General features: G+C 37.3%; 2 protein-coding genes across 2 annotated transcripts in view; both read left to right on the forward strand.

The window, feature by feature from the left end:
- LOC139977990 (uncharacterized) overlaps positions 1–12,899 on the forward strand; it is a 94,249-nt gene extending 81,350 nt beyond the window's left edge. The window contains exons 32-38 of the mRNA XM_071987882.1: positions 2,073–2,384; positions 2,993–3,298; positions 5,130–5,438; positions 7,819–8,130; positions 10,340–10,648; positions 11,762–12,073; positions 12,615–12,899. Of these exons, the coding sequence (XP_071843983.1) occupies positions 2,073–2,384; positions 2,993–3,298; positions 5,130–5,438; positions 7,819–8,130; positions 10,340–10,648; positions 11,762–12,072 (1,859 nt within the window). The 3' untranslated portion in view covers position 12,073; positions 12,615–12,899. The remainder of the gene's footprint in view (positions 1–2,072; positions 2,385–2,992; positions 3,299–5,129; positions 5,439–7,818; positions 8,131–10,339; positions 10,649–11,761; positions 12,074–12,614) is intronic.
- A 7,528-nt stretch (positions 12,900–20,427) lies between these two features.
- LOC139977991 (scavenger receptor class A member 5-like) lies at positions 20,428–21,313 on the forward strand. The gene is made up of 2 exons (XM_071987883.1): positions 20,428–20,431; positions 20,997–21,313. The coding sequence occupies exons 1-2, from the start codon at positions 20,428–20,430 to the stop codon at positions 21,311–21,313; spliced, it is 321 nt and encodes a 106-aa protein (XP_071843984.1).
- Positions 21,314–21,746: the final 433 nt, after the last annotated feature.

Consider the following 21,746-nt stretch of genomic DNA (forward strand, 5'->3'; position numbering starts at 1 on the left):
ATCATAAGTTAAGTAGGAAGCATACTTGAGGAACAAACTGTCAAAAAACTTAAATAATTAATTAAAAACGTATGTTATCATAAGTTAAGTAGGAAGCATACTTGAGGAACGAACTGTCAAAAAACTTAAATAATTAATTATAACGTATGTTATCATAAGTTAAGTAGGAAGCATACTTGAGGAACAAACTGTCAAAAAACTTAAATAATTAATTAAAAACGAATGTTATCATATGTTAAGTAGGAAGCATACTTGAGGAACGAACTGTCAAAAAACTTAAAGAATTAATTATAACGTATGTTATCATAAGTTAAGTAGGAAGCATACTTGAGGAACAAACTGTCAAAAAACTTAAAGAATTAATTATAACGTATGTTATCATAAGTTAAGTAGGAAGCATACTTGAGGAACAAACTGTCAAAAAACTTAAATAATTAATTATAACGTATGTTATCATAAGTCAAGTAGGAAGCATACTTGAGAAACAAACTGTCAAAAAACGTAAATAATTAATTATAACGTATGTTATCATAAATCAAGTAGGAAGCATACTTGAGAAACAAACTGTCAAAAAACTTAAATAATTAATTATAACGTATGTTATCATAAATCAAGTAGGAAGCATACTTGAGAAACAAACTGTCAAAAAACTTAAATAATTAATTATAACGTATGTTATCATAAGTCAAGTAGCAAGCATACTTAAGAAACAAACTGTCAAAAAACTTAAATAATTAATTAAAAACGTATGTTATCATAAGTTAAGTAGGAAGCATACTTGAGAAACAAACTGTCAAAAAACTTAAATAATTAATTATAACGTATGTTATCATAAGTTAAGTAGGAAGCATACTTGAGGAACGAACTGTCAAAAAACTTAAAGAATTAATTATAACGTATGTTATCATAAGTCAAGTAGCAAGCATACTTAAGAAACAAACTGTCAAAAAACTTAAATAATTAATTAAAAACGTATGTTATCATAAGTTAAGTAGGAAGCATACTTGAGAAACAAACTGTCAAAAAACTTAAATAATTAATTATAACGTATGTTGTCATACGTTAAGTAGGAAGCATACTTTAGGAACAAACTGTCAAAAAACTTAAAGAATTAATTATAACGTATGTTATCATAAGTTAAGTAGGAAGCATACTTGAGGAACAAACTGTCAAAAAACTTAAATAATTAATTATAACGTATGCTATCATAAGTTAAGTAGGAAGCATACTTGAGGAACAAACTGTCAACAAACGTACCTCGTGCTATCTGGTCCTGGAAATTCCCAGAGTCAGTGTGCGGGTTGCACTAACATGAGACAAACAATAACGTCGCTCCATTTCTTGTCCAATTGTGAACATGGGGGGGGGTGGGGCTGGATGTCAATAATGAATTTCGTTTTGAAGACACCAGGTACAGAACGTAATGCTTCACCTAGAAGTTTTACTGTTGAAAGGATATTCAGGTCAGGTTTAATTCTGTTATTTCCCTTAAGGTATTATGTTGTCACACTAAACAACCACCGCCCACCCCTTTGCCCCCTCCCAAATAAAGAAAAACAAAAACCAATAAAAACACACACATAAGCAGCACCGGAATATATTCTAGTTAAATACCCCCTTTATTATGAGTTTTACATTTATTTAAGGCTTATATCAAATATATAATTACAAAGCTTGGTCATTCTACGAGACTTTCTGTGTGCATATTGCTGATTTTACAAGCTGTCGAGTTATTGTGCCGTTAATACTTATTCCTTCTTCATGCTGTCGTGGAACATTAATGTTTAATGCAGGAAATAAATGTGTATTTCAAAACGCAATAACATTCCATTTGAGAAAATGCGATTCTTATCCTCTAAAATAAAGCTTGAGGTAAGTGGCACAGAAAAAAATATCAGAATATCATCATAAATAATCAGATTATATTTGTTATCAAGCTGCGTTCAAGTCGTCATTAGTTGTCGTAGTCCAAGTCTGTTTGGACAAGTATAATTATTCAATGCATCGCCTCAGAAAACAAGTCGTATGTTATTTTGAAATGTTATTTTTGAAAAATTTTTACCTTTCATCAGAAGTACGACTAGTTGGCGGCACCACAGATTATGAAGGCAGAATAGAAATCTTCTTAAACGGGGCTTGGGGAACAATTTGTGATGACAGCTGGGGCATAGATGAAGCCGAAGTAGCGTGTCGACAGCTTGGGTATAGTAAGGCTGTGGAAGCATTCTCTTTTGCGAGTTACGGAGCAGGAACTGGTGAAATTTTGTTGGATGATGTTCAATGTATTGGATCCGAAGAACATATCTTGGCTTGTCAAAACCGTGGTGTAGGTGTACACGACTGTGGTCATTATGAAGATGCTGGAGTAAAATGTGAAATTCCAAGTAAGATCATTCTTCATTAAGCAGATATTTGAAATATACATTGAGGTTAGAGTTTACGTTGGGTATGTGAGATAGGACTGTATCTAATCATATGACAAAATTACTTCAACATGACTGAACTAGCAATTTTCTTACGGAACAATGATTTTTCTAAACATTCGCAACTTGCCTTGTAAGTATAAGTTACATTCCTTCTTCCTTCCTGAAATATGTCACCGGTGGTGTGACAGAGTAGATAAAGGCGGTGGCATTTGAGACTTAGCAACGGGAGGTCCTGGGTTCGATCCTGGGACGAATCAATCTCATGTGGGTTTTTCGTCTCGAGCGATCAACGGTTTTCCTCATCTATTGTGGCATTCAAAATTAGTAAGGCTCAAAGTTTGAGTTAAAATGTTGAACTGAAAGCCACCGGACGTGACATTAGTAATCGATCGGCTCTTACGGGCTCTTTCCACATTCCCGGTCGCTTTAGCGTCATAAAAAACTTATTTAAAATAATGTTCCGAATACCATGATTCTTATATTTGAAAATTCTTTACAAAAAATCTTTACGAAATAAAAGAAGTAGGCTGCCATGCTACAGTAGTAAATGTTTTCTCCGATTACAGTGAGATTGGTAAATGGCGAAGGGATCCACACAGGACGTGTGGAGTTGTTCATGAACGGAGAATGGGGTACCGTTGATGAAGACCCATGGGATGATACTGATGCGGGTGTTGTTTGTCGTGAACTCGGTTTTCCATATGGTGGCACTGGATACAGGAGTGCCCACTTTGGGCAGGGCACTGGACCAATATGGATCGATGAGGTCAATTGTGAAGGCCAAGAGACTAGCCTGTTGCAATGTCCTCATCAGACCGACACATCTGAAGATTCTCACGCAGAAGATGTCGGTGTAGCCTGTAACGGTCTACGTGCGTATTGAAGACAGTAAATTGGAAAGATTTTTAAATGATATTCTTGCTTTTGATTTGAGAACCTTCTTGAGGTATTTTCATATGTGACTCATTATTCGAAATTGAGTAACGATAATTTTACTAAATATAATTTTTAATCATGGTGGCATCAATTGGCATCGCTTCCACTTTTATCAACCGATTTATGTCAGAACAACTGTGCAAGATCGAAATAGGTACATATGCTACCACCAATTTGAGAAGACTGCTTTTCAAGTTTTAATCTAAGATTGACATGAATTTCAACCACCTTGATTCCACCTTGATTCGAGAGCACCCACTGAGCATGCAAGGTAAAATAAAATATGTATGCCCATGAAAGATCTAAAGTGGCCCGGCGGCGAATATTTTTTTTTCAAACTGAACTGACACTGAAATTATTTCCTCGATTCTGATTGGCTCTCAGCGAGCACTTGATATACTTTAGTATTCAACATGGATCCCTCCATACTCTGTCGATATCAGTGTAATCAACACGGACATATTCAAGATATTCACATTAGCAACTTTCCAAAACTGTTGGTAGGTAAATATGAACGAAAGTTTATAGTGTTTTAACACAATGAAGCAACTATTCCCAACTACTCCGCCCATTATAGGCAGTCCTCGATCGTTTGTTTACTTGCTTGACTCCGCTCTACACAACACATGTAATGTAGCCTATTGTACTGTGTATAGTATACAACACAATAAAACACAGTGCATTTGTAATTGTATACATGTAGCCGATGTACATATGAACGAGGTGTTTGTGTACATTCGTAGATGCAATACTTTTAGTTTTATAATCATAATTTCAAAATGTATTCAGTCAATGAATCATGATAGGCCTAGTCGAATATGCAGTGGTCATGAAGACGGCGAGCGAGTGTGTGCCAGCCAGTGAGTGTACACGAAAAAAAGGCATTTGTCTGTATTTTTGTGTCCTTTGACTTGTTAACTAGTTGTATATACGTACGGAAACCTATTGGCTCGCTGAGAGCCAATCAGAATCGAGGAAATAATTTCAGTGGACCGTTTAAAGTGTGTGCGTTTGTGGCGACAGAGCGGATATGACATATACCCTATTAAATCCCAAAGATTGGGTCAAAATCTTATTTGAGAGTATCAGTAAATTAATCATTATAAACTTACGTCATCATCAGTTAGGTAGGAAGTATAGTTGAGAAGTAAATTATCTAAAACAATACCCTGTGGTATGTTGTACTGGAATTGCCAGGAGACAGTGACCAGTTTTATTTTATTTAAAAGAGACACACAAAACGTTGCTCCATTCTGGTCCAATTTTGCCCTTGCTTGCTTAGAAGTATAGTGTCAATGATGACTTTCACTTTGAAGACACAGGAAAAAGACCGTAACGCTTCAACGAAAAGTTTGATAAGTTAGGTATATCCATGTCATATGAGTAATAAAAGGCTTATGTCAAATATATAATTATAAAGCTAAGTCATTCGACCAGATATCCTGTGTGCATATTGCTGACTTCACAAGCCGTCGAGTTATTGTGGCGTTACAAGTAATTCCTTCTTCAAGCTGTCGTGGAACATTCATGTTTGATGCAGTATCTAAAATTAAATTTGCAAAACACAAGAAGAGTCGATTTGTAAAATGTAAGTTCATGTGATCTAGAGAAAATTGGAGTTCTGTAGCGCAACCAAAAGTCGTCATCAAGTTGACGTAGACCAAGTCTGTTTGGGCAAGTCTATTTAATAAATACATTGCTTAAGGAAACCCGTCCTACGTTAATTTTGAAATGCTATTTTTGTGATATATCTACCGTCATCCGCAGTACGATTAGTTGGCGGCACCACATATTATGAAGGCAGGATTGAAATCTTCATGAATGGTGCTTGGGGAACTATTTGTGATGACAGCTGGGGTATGGATGATGCAAACGTAGCGTGTCGACAGCTTGGGTATAGTGCGGCTATCACAGCAGTCTCGTCTGCCGGTTACGGAGCAGGAACTGGTCAAATCTGGTTGGATGATGTACAATGTGTCGGATCCGAAGAACATATCTTGGCTTGTCAAAACAGTGGTGTCGGTGTACACAACTGTGGTCATCATGAAGATGCTGGAGTAAAATGTGAAATTCCAGGTAAGATTATGCTAGAGAATTAAGAGTTTACGTTTAGTATGTTAGATATGATCAGGGGCGGCGATTTCTACCAAATATGGGGGGAGGGGGGGGGGGGTAAATTTGCTTGGGTGCAGGCGAGTAGCAACTTTCTATATATTTTTTTCTTTTTTCATCCATAATATTTTTCAAGATTGCCATCAGTCACACATCATGTTCGACCTCATAGCAGCTCCTGTGGATCATTGCTTTTGTAGGTAATACTACGAAATACTCGTCAACGGCCCACAATACCCGTCAGCTCTACTTTTCAAGGTGTTAAGCCCATTATTTGTTCAGAATTTGAATAATAAATTCACTTCAAAACATACCCATAATGTTGCACAAAATTTCATCTATAGATGATAATATAGAAAAAAAAACCTTCAACGCCTTCCAGACCGGTCAAATTTGCACGAGTTGAGGGAAGTATGATGAAGAATGTTGGTCAGGGAATTTTCGAGTATTCAGACACAGTTAACTTATTAGTGTACAAATATTAAAACGTCTTATAACGGCTACTATATATATACTACCTCGATATCACACCTTGGCTACGCGCCTGTGGTTAGAAATCTTGTAGGAAACAGGCCAAATGGAAACCCAGTGAACCCATATCGATGTGGATCATATATATGATTGTACGTATTTACACTCATACACAAGAGATGTACAGACATTATAATAATAATCATGAGTGACAACATGCTATACGGTCACAGGTCACAGAAACGACAACGAAGAGTCATTAACCTCATGTAGCATGTGTTGGATGAAGTTTTAGCCACCGCCAAATATAATTTGGATAAATAATCTCACGCATTATTTCCTATTTATAACAACACAAAAACTATGCATTCAAATATTGGGGGAGGGGTGGGATATTAGATACTATATCCCCAACCTAAAATATTTTGGGACATGTCCCCACCCGTCCCCCACCCATGATCGCCGCCCATGGACATGATTGCATTTGATCATGTGAATATTAACTTCAAAATGAATCTATAGGTAAAATGCTAAGGTAGAATTATGTTATTTAACATTCGCAATTTGTTGATGGCAATGTTATGACTTTGTTATAACTTTGCTATTGTTAATAGCAATATTACGCCTAGTCGGTATTCATGATTTGTTACATTCCTATATACTTCCTGAAATATGTCACCGGTGCTGTGGCCGAGTGGATAAAGGCGGTGGTATTGATACTCAGCAATTGGGAGGTGCTGGGTTCGATCCCGGTTCGGTTTATAACAAGATGGGATTTTCACCGAAGAGCAATCTATGTTTTTCCCATCTAAAATTGCTTTCTACATTAAGAATATTTCAAAGTTAGTTTATATGCTGGGAGGCACCCGAAGTGAAATTTGTAATCGACCAGCACTTGCGGGCTTCTCCCACTTTCTTGGTCGCTTAAATTCGGTAAAAATTAAATTAAAAGAGGTCCGGCGGATTAACACCGTTGATAGGCTTTGCGTTCGTGGCGACAGACCTATTACGATATATATATATATATATATATATATATATATATATATATATATATCATAAATTAAGTAGGAAGCATAGAAAAGGAACAAGTTATCGAAATACAGGCCTTGTGGTATCTGGTCCTGGTATTACCTAGAGTCAGTGGGCAGTTTTAATATTATAATGAGACAAACAATAATATTGCTCCATTCGTACCAATTGTGTACGTGCTCGTTAAGGGATAAAGTGTAAGAGATGACTTTCGTTCTTAAGAAACCAGGTAAAGTGCGTAATACTTCATCGAAAAGTTTAACTTCAGGAAAAATATTCGAGTCAAGACTAATTCTGCTTTCCACCTAAGTTAATATGATGTGATATCCGACAATAAAAATAAAAACAAAAACACACACAAACTGAACCTGAATTTATCTTAGCTAAATATACCCCTATCATATGAGTATTAATTTCATTCAAGGCTCATGTCAATTTACATAATTATAAAGTAAAATTATTCGACCAGATATCATGTGCATCTTTCTGGCTTTACGAGCCGTCGAGTTATTATGGCGTTACAACTCATTTCTTCTTCAAGCTGTCGTGTAATATTAAAGTTTGATGCGGTATCTAAATGTAAATTTGCAAAACACAAGAAGATTTGGTAAAATGTGAGTTCATGTGATCTAGAAAAAGCTTGAGTTATGTGGCACATAACAACAATCAGAATATCATTATATAAAATCAGATAATTTATGCAATTAAGCTTCGTTCAAATCGTCATGAGTTGACGTAGACCAAGTCTGTTTGAGCAAGTATATTTATTCAATCCATTGTCTAAGGAAACCCGTTGTACGTTATTTTGAAATGTTTTATTTAATATACTTACCTTTATCAGAAATACGACTAGTTAACGGCACCACAGTTTATGAAGGCAGGACAGAGATCTTCATGTATGGTGCTTGGGGAACAATTTGTGATGATCATTGGGATATGGATGATGCGAACGTAGCCTGTCGGCAGCTTGGGTTAGGTCCAGCAGTGTCAGCAAGTAGTTCTGCGAGTTACGGAAAAGGAACTGGTCCAATCTGGTTGGATGATGTTCAATGTTTCGGATCCGAAGAAAATATATTGGCTTGTCATAAAGTTGGCGTCCTTGTACATAACTGTGGTCATCATGAAGATGCTGGAGTGAAATGTGGAAAAGAAAGTAAGAACATTCTACATTTAGCAGATATTTGAAATATAAATTGAGGTTAGAGTTTACGTTTAATATGTAAGATATGATTATATCTAATCATATGCCAAAATTACTTCAACATGAATTACCTAGCAATTTCCTAAGGTACGATTATGTCACAAAATATTCGCAACTTGTTGGGGGCAATATTATGCCTTTTCAGTATTCGTGATAAGTTACATTCCTTCTTCCTTCCTGAATAATATTTTTAAAGTTTCAATTAAAGACTGATATGAATTTTAACCATCGCGTTAGTAAAATGGCTACGAGAGCACACACACAGAGCAGACAACGTTAAACATGATAACGTATACCTATGTAAGATCTAAAAGAGGCCCTTCGAATCAACACCGTTTAAAGTGAGTGTGTTTGTGGCGACAAACTGGATACGACGTATACCCGCATAATATCCCAAAGATTGGGTTAATTTTTTTTTTACAGATTGTTACTAAACGAATTAATTATAAACTTACGTTATCATAAGTTAGGTAGGAAATACAGTTGAGGAAAACAATATCTACCAAAAATTAACCTGTAGTATGTTGTACTGGAAGTGCCTGAAATCAGCGAGAAGTTTAAGTACTAATAGGAATCAAATACAAGCGTAACTCTCATGGGCGGCGATCCTGGGGGGGGGGGGGGAAGGGGGGATATATCCCCCCATGAAAATGGGTGGAGGGGATGTAATACACCATATCCCCCCACCAAATGCCAGGGATAAGAATATTTTCATGCCTTTATATGCATCATCGTGAATGTACGGCTCTTTTTTCGCTTCATTTCTCGCCTACCATAAACGCAGTGCGATCTTTTCAAATAAACCGTCTTTATAAAGCAAGAATAGTTGACTGTAGGCTTCATTGGCCCTATAACAACAAAATGTATTATTGCGCCCACGGTATTGATATAGTACATATATGCACCCTCATAGTATTCATATAGGCCCTATAGTAGGCCTACACACGTACATGTTCCCTCGAACCGCTGAGAATCTCATGTTACCAGGGTAATGCTTAATACACGTTTCACCTGGATGCCCTAGCAATCGGTACCTAGGAATGTAACTATGTGTAAGTGTGTATTGCATGTGTATAGGCCTATAATAGCCTGCATGAGGCCATTTTCTTCATCGAATAATATAAAAGAGCTCTCGAACATTCTAACGTAGCGCCTGAAACAAGATTGACAGGGGCAATTTTCCCAAAATAACACCCGAAATAAAAAATAAAAAAGTATTTTGGATCCTGATTATGAGATATTTCGGACATGATATCCCTATTTTAAAGTTGGGTATATGCCGCTTGGAAACCTCGGGAAGTGCCGTTTCCGGCCGTCTAGAGGGTTTGTAAATCCCAAAATTTTCGTGTACGCTTCGCGCCAACACATGGTGGCGCTACGCTTAGATAGTCAACAAGGTCATATCCCCCCCCCCCCACTCGGAAGTACGGATCGCCGCCCATGATAACTCTATTTTGGTCTAATTTTGCACGTGCTCGCTTGGTGTTAACGTGTCAATGATTACTTTTTTTTCTGAATACTAAAGGTAGAGACAGTAATCTTCAGTGAGAAGTTTTATTTTAGGAAAAATTTCAAGTCAAGACTAGTTCTGCTTTTTCACTAAAGTTAATATGATGTGACAATCAACATCATCCCCCCCCCCCCCCCAATGACACACACACAAGCAGCACCAAAATATATTTCAGTTAAATACCCCCTTTCCTATGAATATGAAATTCATTCAATGCTTGTGTCAACTATATGATGACAAAGCTTGGTCATTCTACCAGACTTTCTCTGTGCATATTGCTGACTTTTACAAGCTGTCGAGTTATTGTGTCGTTACAACTGATTCCTTCTTCTTTCAAGCTGTCGTGAAATATTAATGTTTAATGCAGGGAAAAAATGTAAACTTCAAAACACAATAACATACCATTTGAGAGAATTTGAGTCCTATCAACTGGAAAACGCTTGAGGCATGGGGCATATAATAAAAATCAGATTACCATTATACAAAGACAAAATCAGATTATTTTTGTGATCAAGCTGCGTTCAAGTCGTCATTAGTTGTCGTAAACCAAGTTTGTTTGGGCAAGCATAATTATTAGATACATCGGATCAGAAAACAAGTCGTACGTTATTTTGAAATGTTTTTTTTTAAATATTTACCTTTTATCCGAAGTACGACTAGTTGGCGGCACCACAGATGATGAAGGCAGGATAGAAATCTTCTTAAACGGTGCTTGGGGAACAATTTGTGATGACAGCTGGGGTATGGATGATGCAAACGTAGCGTGTCGACAGCTTGGGTACTCTGCGGCGGAGGTAGCAACTAGTTCTGCGAGTTACGGAGCAGGAACTGGTCAAATCTGGTTGGATGATGTACAATGTGACGGATCCGAAGGACATATCTTGGCTTGTAATAACAATGGTGTCGGTGTACACAACTGTGGTCATGGTGAAGATGCTGGAGTAAAATGTGAAAATCCACGTAAGTTCATTCTACATTTAGCAGATATTTGAAATATAAATTAAGGTTAGAATTACGTTTAGTATGTGATATATGAATGCATTTGCCCAAGTGTCGAAATTGCTTCAACCTGAATTAACTAACAAATTCCCAAGGTATATTATGTTAGTAATCACTCCCAACTTGTTGATGGCAATATTACGCCTAGTCGGTATTCATGATTTGTTACATTCCTATATACTTCCTGAAATACGTCACCGGTGCTTTGGCCGAGTGGATAAAGGCGGCAGCATTTAATACTTAGCAATTGGTAGGTCCCGGGTTTGACCCGGGACGGGTCATAATAAGATGGATTTTTCATCCAAGATCAATGTACGATTTTCCCATCTGAAATGACTTTCTAATTAGAAAGGTTCCAAATTTGAGTTAAAATGTTGAACTGGAAGCCACACCACGTGAAATTTGTTATCCATAAGCTCTTGCGGGCTTCTCCTGCATTCGTGGTTGCTAAAGCGTCGTAAAAATAACTGTCGTATAATAAGTGTTGCAAGAGGAAGGCTACAACTGATTTAAAATAATTGTTCACGCAACATTATTCTTAAAACTAAAGTGGATATGATGTGACACTAAAGAAAAGACACACACAGAAAAGCAGTAACTGAATATATTTAAGTTAGATATCCCCCTTTCATATGAGTATTACATTCATTCAAGGTTTATCTCAAATGTATAATTACAAAGCTTGGCCTTTCTACCATACTTTCTGTGTGCATTTTGCTGACTTTACAAACTGTCGAGTTATTGTGTCGTTATAACTCATTCAATCTTCAAGCTTCTGTCGTGGAATATTAATGTTTAATGCAGGATCTAAATGTGAATATTTTCAACAACAAACATAACATTCGATTGGAGAGAATTTTAGTTCTATCAGCTAAGGTACGTGGCAAATGAGTATCTTCAGTATACCATTATAAATAATTAGATTAGTTTCGCGATAAAGCTGCGTTCAAGTCATCATTAGTTGACGGAGACCAAGCTTGTTTGGACAAGTATATTTTGTAAATACATCGCCTAAGGAAGCCCGTTGTACGTTATTTTCAAAGTTATTTTTTGTAAATTATTTACCTTTATCAGAAGTAAGACTAGTTGGCGGCACCACATATTATGAAGGCAGGATAGAAATATTCATAAATGGTTCTTGGGGAACAATTTGTGATGACAGCTGGGGCAAAGATGAAGCCGACGTTGCGTGTCGACAACTTGGGTATTCTGCGGCGGAGGCAGCAACTAGTTCTGCGAGTTACGGAGAAGGAACTGGTGAAATCTGGTTGGATGATGTACAATGTGACGGATCCGAACAAAACATATATGCTTGTGGCAACAATGGTGTCGGTGAACACAACTGTAGTCATGGTGAAGATGCTGGTGTTAGATGTGAACTTTAAGGTGAGGTTGTTTAATTTATAACAGGGAGTTGAAATTAAACATTAGTTATCGAGACTCATCTGGCATAATTGCTGGTACTGGTGCCACTTAATCGCTGACCATTGACTGTTAAATTGTTATCTTGTGATATTATATTGTATTTCAACAGATGAAAGTATTAGTAATAATAAACAGAAACAGAAAGGGTTTTGAAAGTTGCTGTGGGGGTCATTTCCTGTAACTCTGTATGTTCCTCTTCCCGTAAAGTATTATGAGACAATTTGGCTAGCAACGTCCAATTGTGTTTCAGTATTAATTAAAATAGTATTTTGTACTCGAACATATTGTTCCTTGGTCATAGTGCATCTACATTAAAAGATTTAAGTAGGACATAAACATAACATGAGAGAGTTTTCTAAAGCGATGTTTGTTAAATTACTGACGAAACTGGGATCAAATAGTGACTGAAGGCATGATACATGACCAGCACCATTGATTAATAATATCAAGATATTGATACATTCATTCACACCAAGTCTTCATTAATTTTTCTTTTTTCCAGTCTCGTGAATCTTGTTTGAAACGTCGAAACATCGATATCGGCAGAAATACCGCATCGTCTTACATCATAACATGCACAACTGCTGTGGTTCCAGAAACACTCAACTGATAAGACCCCATTTAAATTCAATTCATTTGTTGTTCTAACTTTTTTTATCAAAGAAAACGAGTGCGGTTGGATGATGATAAATGCATGAACTACATTAATGTTAAACATGCTGTACGTTCATTTTGATAAAAAGTTTAATGTAATGAATTTCGATAATAAAATATTTTATGTACTTGACCTTGAGTTCAGATATTTCTATATCACTTTAAATAAGAATGTCACATCCATCTAATTACCACCACGACTACTCTCTCCCAAGATCATGAAAATACACTCATCTAATAGCCAGCACCAGTCCTCTCACCAAAGATATGACTGTCACACCCACCTTATAAACACCGCCAATGCTCTCACCAAAGACAAGTTTGTCACACTTATCTAATAACTACCACGACAATTTTGACCCAAGATAAGAATGTCACACCCATCTAATTATCACAACGACTACCCTCACCCAAGATAACGATAACACACTCATCTCATAACCACCAACAGTACTCTCACCAAAGATAAGAATGTCACACCCACCTTAAAACCACCGCCAATACTCTCACCAAAGACAAGTTTGTCACACTCATATAATAACGACAACTATGACCAAAGATAAGAATGTCACACCTATATAATTACCACCACCACTACCCACACCAAAGAAAATAATGCCCCACCCACACAATAACCATCGCCAATGCTCTCAACATAGAAAATATGTCACACTCATGTACTAACCGCGACAACTCTGACCAAAGATAAGAATGTCACAAATATTTAATTACCACCATCACTACCCACACCTAAGATAATAATGGCCCGCCCACGCAATAACCACCACCGCTTTTCTGCTTGAAGTAAGAATGGAATGCATTTACAGATCCAAAACACAACGCGGTGGATGTTGAATAAATGTTAAACGGACACATAGAATGAAGTTCGATAAGCGTGGGTGATCTTGATTCAATTAAGCAAGTTTATCTTTCAACTGAGCACATAGCATTTCATATACAGTTTTGTCTCCGTGAGTTAATTTGGTCAGCAAAAATTGATGATCTGAGAATATTTGTAACGAATATAGCATATTTTGTGATTCTTGCTTTATTTCACTCCCCTGATTTTCCAAGGTAAGTGCCCCCTCCCACTGACGCCAATGGTCATACCACATGTGTTCACTGTTTAACTTGACTTATTTATTTTGCAGTTAAATTGATCGCTGCAGATTTCAGCATCTTCTGACCGGTGTATAAGCAAAAACGCCATCATTTAGTTCAAAGAGGTACAATAGGAATTGAACGAATGTGGTTGGATGATGTTCAATATATTTATGGTGGTATAGTGAAGACACGTGAAAACTAACATGGATATGTATGGGAATGTACGGCACTGCCCTTCTACTCATACACCAGATTGGCAGTCTTATAATATATGTGTTAGGTGAAGTGTCGATCACTATTATATTATACACATTTTAAGAAATTCGAAGTCAGTCAATGTACAAACCCCTTAACCATGAATCAAGAAATATGCAGTTGACAGCAGTTCCAGTCAACTTTTGGTCGAGATCCGTCGTAGCAAAACAGAACTTACAGTGTAGTAGGCCCTAACTGAGGGACACCCACTTCAAAGACTAAACAAATATGATGCCACATCAAACCAAAGCTCTTCCTAACCCTCACCATGTTACTTCTCAGAGAGCTAACTGAATGGATGGCCCCAGTCCGCTGTGTCGACCCCAATTTGAGCGATTGAGCAACCTAGTTAGCCTTCATTAAGTTAAATTGTCCCTTTGGACTTTGCAACATTTGGTTCAATTTCTCATCTTTATCTTTATCTCATCCTTTATCTTTTAACCTCACGTTTTTTGCTGTCAGGCAGATTTGTAGAAAACTTTGAAAATTTCAACCATTACTCTAAAAATGTTAACTGTAATCAAGCGTGTAGCCAGGAAACTGCCAAGGGAGGGGCGAAAATGTAAGCAAACTATCAGAGCCGTAGATACGGCATTGCAAATTATGGTTGGCGCGAAGCGTACAAGAACGTTTTGGCTAAAAATGCCTCCCAGACCGCTGGAAATGGCACTTCCCAGGCTTTCTTTGTTGCATCTTAGCATTTTCTCTCTTGAAATTACTAGCGATATTATAAAAACATTAAAAAGAATTGCTCAATGGGGGCTGCCCCATTCACACCCCGACCCCCCTTGGCTATGCTCCTGACTGTAATGAATTTCTTTGAAATAAAGTAATTTCATAAAGTTTTCCTTTCAAATGGGGCTGGGTTGAAATCTTTATTTTACAATGTCCTTCTCCTATCTCTTGTGTAATTGGAATATCTAGTCCAACAATTCAATAGCTTGTGTTAAAAAAATGCTAAAAAGAAAACAAGATATATTCCAAAGAAATGTAAGCGTAACTCCTCCATCTTCACCCGATACTCATAGCTAGTACAGTAACTACTGCAGTAATTACTGTGCCACCTGTAACACATGTTATTGCATTACGCAGTAGTTACTGATGCACGGTTATGGAACATGAACAGTAGTTACTGTACTAGCTATGAGTATCGAGTGCCATCTCACACTGTTTTAATAGTTTTGCTGAAGGTAGTGAATGTAAAGGAACAAGGTGCATGAAACTTCCAAAGCTGCCGGGCTCCATCTCTTGGATTCTCATAATTACTTTGTAAAGTCGCTACTAGAGAATACAATAGTATCGCAAATGCAGCATATTTTAGGGGAAGTTGGACCTGGCTTGTCGCTGAAGCTCTGAGAGCAATTTATTTTATTAACATTTATTTCAGTGCTACAAGAAAAAAATATTACTAAAACGTCTGCAGCTGTAGCGGATTTCAAAACGCAGATCACACCAGAGCCCTGCCACTGTGTGTAGGCCCTAATTATTTCAAGGCAATACCCAGCCTCCATCGTCTAATCATGGTATCACTTGGAAAAGAACCTTTTTTGAATTGCTAATACCCCAACTCGTCATGAGTTCCCTAAATATATGAAAGTTCTTCTTGGTGAAAATGTGATGGTTTAAACTTCAAATGCAACATCCGATAATCAATTTCTTAAACCCAAGAATGCTATAGTAGGATGAAGCTGTTTCTGTTCAATGGTACTTATTATCGTAGCGTATGTTTTTACAGTCTCACAGCAACGACTATAAACGCGCTTTTTCCTATACACGCTTTGGCAAATTACGATGGATAGACAACAATCCACCTATGCTACATAGTACCTCTCTCATATCCCCTTTCCATAGAATAACCATTAAATCATCAGTTGCGGGGAATGCTGCAATGTTTCCAAAAAAAATGTCTAATAAGGTATGACACATGATATTTGACACCCAATGTACATGGCTTGATCAGTTTGCACAGTGAATACGAGACAGTCGTTAATCAGTATGAACAGTAGTGTGTTATAAAACCGTAACACATGTTAGACCTGTCAGCAGAGGCTACTGTGGAAACTTACTAACAGAAGAATTCATCACGCAAAGGCTGTTTCAATTATTGATTGGTTACGTGTCTACACATATGACCCTATGATAGACTAGTAAGTATTACTTGTAAAGATGGTTCAAATTGCTGCTTAAAAGCGTTTTGCAGTAAAAGTGTCATCCACTTTGTGTTAAAGTGTGGACAAAACCTCAAACCTTTAGAGTAGTCTGATAAATTCAGTCAATCATTTTGCATAGAATTGTGTGTTTTCCTTCAATGTAGCAACTGGTCATACATGTTACGTCATCTTCTCCAGTGTTAGAAATGAGAATCAGCTGTACTTTAGGTATCAAGGGGAAACTACAATTCCAAACCAGTTTGGCAGTTACTTTCTCCTAAATGTTTGGATAATGACCGTAACACTAGTCACCTGACGTATAAAAGTTCGATATAATAATTCTTTAGTTATTTACAAGATAAAAACTAACGTTGATCAAATAAATAGATTAAATTTCCTGCTTGAACGCAGAACTGTGGACACATAGAACACATGTCATGTACTTACGTTACATAATATATTAATTAATAGCACCGTTATTTAGACAGCTGTTTAGTACAGGGTTTAATGTCATTTAAAATACATCAACGCATAAACAAATTACAAAGGTGTATCATGACTAAAACAAATACATACACGTATTTTAGGTAGACTTGAAGTAAGTTAAAAACAACAGAGGTTATATTTATTTTCATATACATTTTACATTACAATATAAATTTACACGTAAGTTAGTGGCAAAGAAAAGGGGCGCCATACATCTCTCGTGAAGAGTAACATGCATATAATTAACGGTACCTTCATAGCTGACAATTTAACCTATTGTAAAACATTAGTTGAAACAGTATCAAATTTGAGATTGTGGTAACGTCGTGGACGATACTTTTTCTACCTTGCATAAACATAAACTGTCAATTACACTTAAAAGAAGTTTTATTACATTGGGACTCAAAACTTTATTACACGTAGGGCTTTATTACGGTTATGACAATTTACAATTTTGGAAAATTAACAAGTATATCTCTTGTAGCCTTGGGAAGTTGGTGGTTGATGACTAAGGTTTATGTCAAGAAACTTGCGTTCTTTTTTTTTGTAATCATTGGTCTATTAGTGCCATTCCTGCTTTATTCCATACTGTTTCTATCGTGCTTGGCTTTTAGCTCTAACAATATGCGTTTGGTAGTTCACCTTCTTTTATGAAAAGTGCAGGCTTAAGTGTTTTTGTCCCGACTAGGTTTACTGTGGCCCAATTTTGTAGCAGAACAAGAAAAAGACGAACGCAGTATCTCCTGCAGTATTCCTGCAAGTTTGTTGTATTATCGCCGTTTGCGATTTCATTATTCTGATATTCAGTTTGCTGACATTGGATTGCATTTCTTACTTTATTTTGACCTGTCTAGTTTTAAGTCGAGATATTCTCGTACCAATCGTCTTAACGTTCAGATATCAAACCAAGATTTGCATTGCCAACTTAGACAGATCATTACGATTGACAACGAAACTTGAATGATAAATATATAACCTTGAATGGTAACGTCACTGTAAGAGTTGCGAGATATGGGGTTCTTGACAACAGCTAGCTGTACAACATGATTATTGGGAATCCCCCTAGTGGTCACGATGTGTGAAGACAGCTGACCACTGTATTACAAATACAACAGGCTAAAAAAAAACAAGAATAAGACTGGCTGTTAGGTATACAGTATAAGTAGCTCTATTTGCTCGGTCACACGCATGAAAGTATGCAACATAAAGAATCTTGGTAAAGTACTCTTTACTGTTACACAATTACACTTGTATCAACAATGAAAACTAGAGATATTGATAAAAACAACTAGGGGTGTCAAGTGGCCACAAGACTAATACATGTATGTGTACATTAATAAAAAAGAGATAGAGCTTATCTGGCGGGAGGGTCTGTATAGTCCAGCAGCACGGCACAGCAATGTAGTTGAATAACTGGTAGGCACGGTGATGCAAGGTTTAATGCATGAATGTCCGAGGGCACGAACTTACGAAAGAGACAGCGAGTGGTGAGAGTTCCATGAATATAGATATGGGTTAGAGTTCCAGGAATACTCCAGTGAAAATAGATATGGGCGAGAGTTCCAGGAATATACTCCAATAAATAATATATATTTTCAAAGAAATGTTCTTCCCAAGGAGAGTAGGTAAAGTCCAGTTACGAGATAGGTAGAAGAGTAGGTGACGTCCAGGTAAAAGAGTAGGTGAAGTCCCGGTAAAAGATAGGTTAAAGAGTAGGTGAAGTCCCAGTAAAAGATATGTAAATACAAAATGTCAACTAGCAGGACACAGCTCTCAGTTCCATATAATCCATTAAAACGATGAAATAATGTTTACAAACGTACAGCAAATCAATTATAGACAATTAATTCCTCGGACAGCAAAAGTTATATGAATGCAGATAAATATTCTCAAAGCACAAGATACTGTAGGCAACTTATTACTACTGTATTTATATATATGTATACTGTAGTGTAAAGACTACATGATGTCAAGGGTGGCTATATATACAAACATGCCCTGTTGACTAGCTGACAACCAAACTGCCTCTCTCTCCTAAAACACCTTGGAGGAAACACCTAAACCACAGGATAACAACATGTGACCCTCTTAACACCTCTGATTGGCTATACACACCCTAGATACCAAGAGTAACACTCAGAACTAATCAGAGCTAATTACACAGGCTAATCTGCATACAAATGTCTATCCTATAACTGAAACAACTAAGACAAGGCATCCCTTATTTAAGAAAAGAAAGTAAGAAGAGAAGATGTTTACTAAAACCAACAACTTTGGCAGAACAAAGAAAGTACTGTTGCCACTGGCTCACTACTAATTATACAAGGGAATATGAGCACAGGTTGTGGAAGAGTATAGGCGTACCTATAACATAACCACTTGGAAGGGGAGAAGAAGTAGAAGAAATAGAGCTATTTACATCCCTGCCCGCTTAATATTGGCTTACACTGCCAATGAAAACTTCTTGCAGCAATAACCACAAAACAAAATTTAAAGAAATAGAAATGAAGGAAACATACAGCATATACTTGTGAAGTATATATCCAACCTGGTTAGACCAGAAGGCTGTAACTAACACAGTTTCCTAACTTCCTAGTACAACAGTCAAACAACAGCTTGTAAATGTGAAAAAAATACAGTATCTCCTAAAACAATCGGATCCTCTGGCAAGGATCATACCACAAAGACCGGTAAGTCTTGGTACAAAAATACAAATGAATACACAATAGCACACCTTATTTGAAGAAATGAGATGCTCTAGCCTTACTCAAGCCATCTTCTAACCAGTGCATAGAAAGTACAATGGGTGAAAAATCATTACTTATGATATTATTGACACATGACTCCTCGGGAGGCAAACCTTTGGTCCTACGTGACCGTCTGAGATACAAAGTGGGATCTACAACTGATTCTACAACTGATGTATCTACAACTGATGTATCTGGTACTGTGGTGAGCACAGAGGGTGTGTTGGTTCCTGCCCATCAGAAGCGTCTGTGTCTTCATCAGTACTATGATGGTCTATGCTGTCACAGTCATGTACGTAAAACAGCCTACTTATATAGTGACAAGGGCTGTATGAATGTCAACACCAGTGTATGTGTTTGCTGTATACGAACAACCATGACGATGACTTAGCTCTAAGAAAAGTTTGTTTCACTGAGTTTTCCAGTTGTATACACGTTATGAAAGACCATATACAGTATATATATCATGAGTGAGAGAGGAAAAATGGAAACGTCAAAAATCATCGCAGCTGCTGGTACGGTCTGGTATCTGCCTTGGAATTGGTATCCTGAGTAGTGGTGTCACTGGGCTACTACTGGTACCTGTAGGGGCATCGTTCTGGGGATCTGTGTTTGTCTCTTCTATAGTTACTGGAATACGGCAAAGTTTCAAAGCATTGCGGTGGAGAACCTTTTCCATGCCGTCACCACTGTCTGGTTTCTGCCGTCAAAATGAAGGCGTTTTACCAGCACACGCTCGCCTCTGGATAAGGGTTGATCTTTCGTCTTTCGATCGTAAAGTTTCTTTTGCACAGCAGATGCTTTCTCCATTTCTTTCTCTGCAAGTATATGGGCATGGTGGAGTCGTTCCCAGTGATAACTAACCCAGTCAGATGACATCGGTCTCTGGTTGTCTTCAGGTGTCGCCATTTCTAGATCAATGGGTAGCCTTCCATGTCGACCAAACATTAGGTAGAAGGGGGTTTGTTTTGTTGAGGAATGCTGTGTATTATTATAAAGGTATGTAAGTTCTGCGAGATGTGCAGGCCACTGCGAGATGTGCTGTGGCCGATTGGATAAAGGCGGTGGCATTGATACTTAGCAATTGTGAGTCCTGGGTTCGATCCCGGGACGGGTTATAATAAGGTGGGCTTTTCTTCTTAGAACAATCTCTGTTTTGCCTATCTGAAATGGCTTTCTAAATTAGGAAGATTTTAAGGTTAAGTTTAAGTGTTGTACTGAAAACCACCGAAATGAAATTTGTAATCGATCAGCTTTTGCGGGCTTCTTTCACATTCCTGTCGCTGTAACGTCGTAAAAAAACTGCATTATTATAAGTGAGGTAAGAGGAAGACTAAACCTGCTTTAAAATAATTTCCGAATACCATGATTCCTTAACTTTGAAAATTAGTTACAATTCTTTTAACAAAATAAAATAAGTGCTAAGTGTAGCAGGAAAAAAACAGTCTGTAAGCTGTCATGCTCTTACGTGTTTTCTCCGAATTACAGTGCGATTGGTGAATAGCGAAGGGAGCTACACAGGACGTGTGGAGTTGTTCATGAACGGAGAATGGGGTACCGTTGATGAAGACCCATGGGATGATACTGATGCTGGTGTTGTTTGTCGTGAACTCGGTTTTCCATATGGTGGCACTGGATACAAGAGTGCGCACTTTGGACAGGGCACTGGACCAATATGGATCGATGAAGTAAACTGTCAAGGCCAAGAGACTAGCTTGTTGCGATGTCCTCATCAGACCGACACATCTGAAGATTCTCACGAAGAAGATGTCGGTGTAGCCTGTAACGGTCCACGTGAGTATTGAAGACATTAAACTCAGAAGAGTTATAAAAGTTATTCTTTCTAGTGTTTTGAGTACCTCCTTAAGGTATTTTAATATGCGACTCATGATTCGAAATTGAGTAATGATCATTTTACTAAATAGAAACATTTAATGATGGCGGTGTCACATGGCATCCCATCCACCTTATAAACCGAATTATGTCAGAAAAATTGTGTAAGATAGATTAAGGTACATCAATTGCTACCACCAATTTGAGAAGGTAAACTCATATTTAGCCATGAAATAACTTTTACAGTTTTAATATAAGACTGAAGTGAATTTTGACCACCTTGGATAGTACAATGGCTACGAGAGCACACACGGTACAGACAAGGTTAAATATAATATATGAACGTTGGATATACACTGTTTAAAGTGTGTGCGTTTGTGGCGACAGACCGGATATGATATATAC

The sequence above is a fragment of the Apostichopus japonicus genome, chromosome 12 (genome assembly GCF_037975245.1).
Source record: "Apostichopus japonicus isolate 1M-3 chromosome 12, ASM3797524v1, whole genome shotgun sequence".
Lineage (NCBI taxonomy): Eukaryota > Metazoa > Echinodermata > Holothuroidea > Aspidochirotida > Stichopodidae > Apostichopus > Apostichopus japonicus.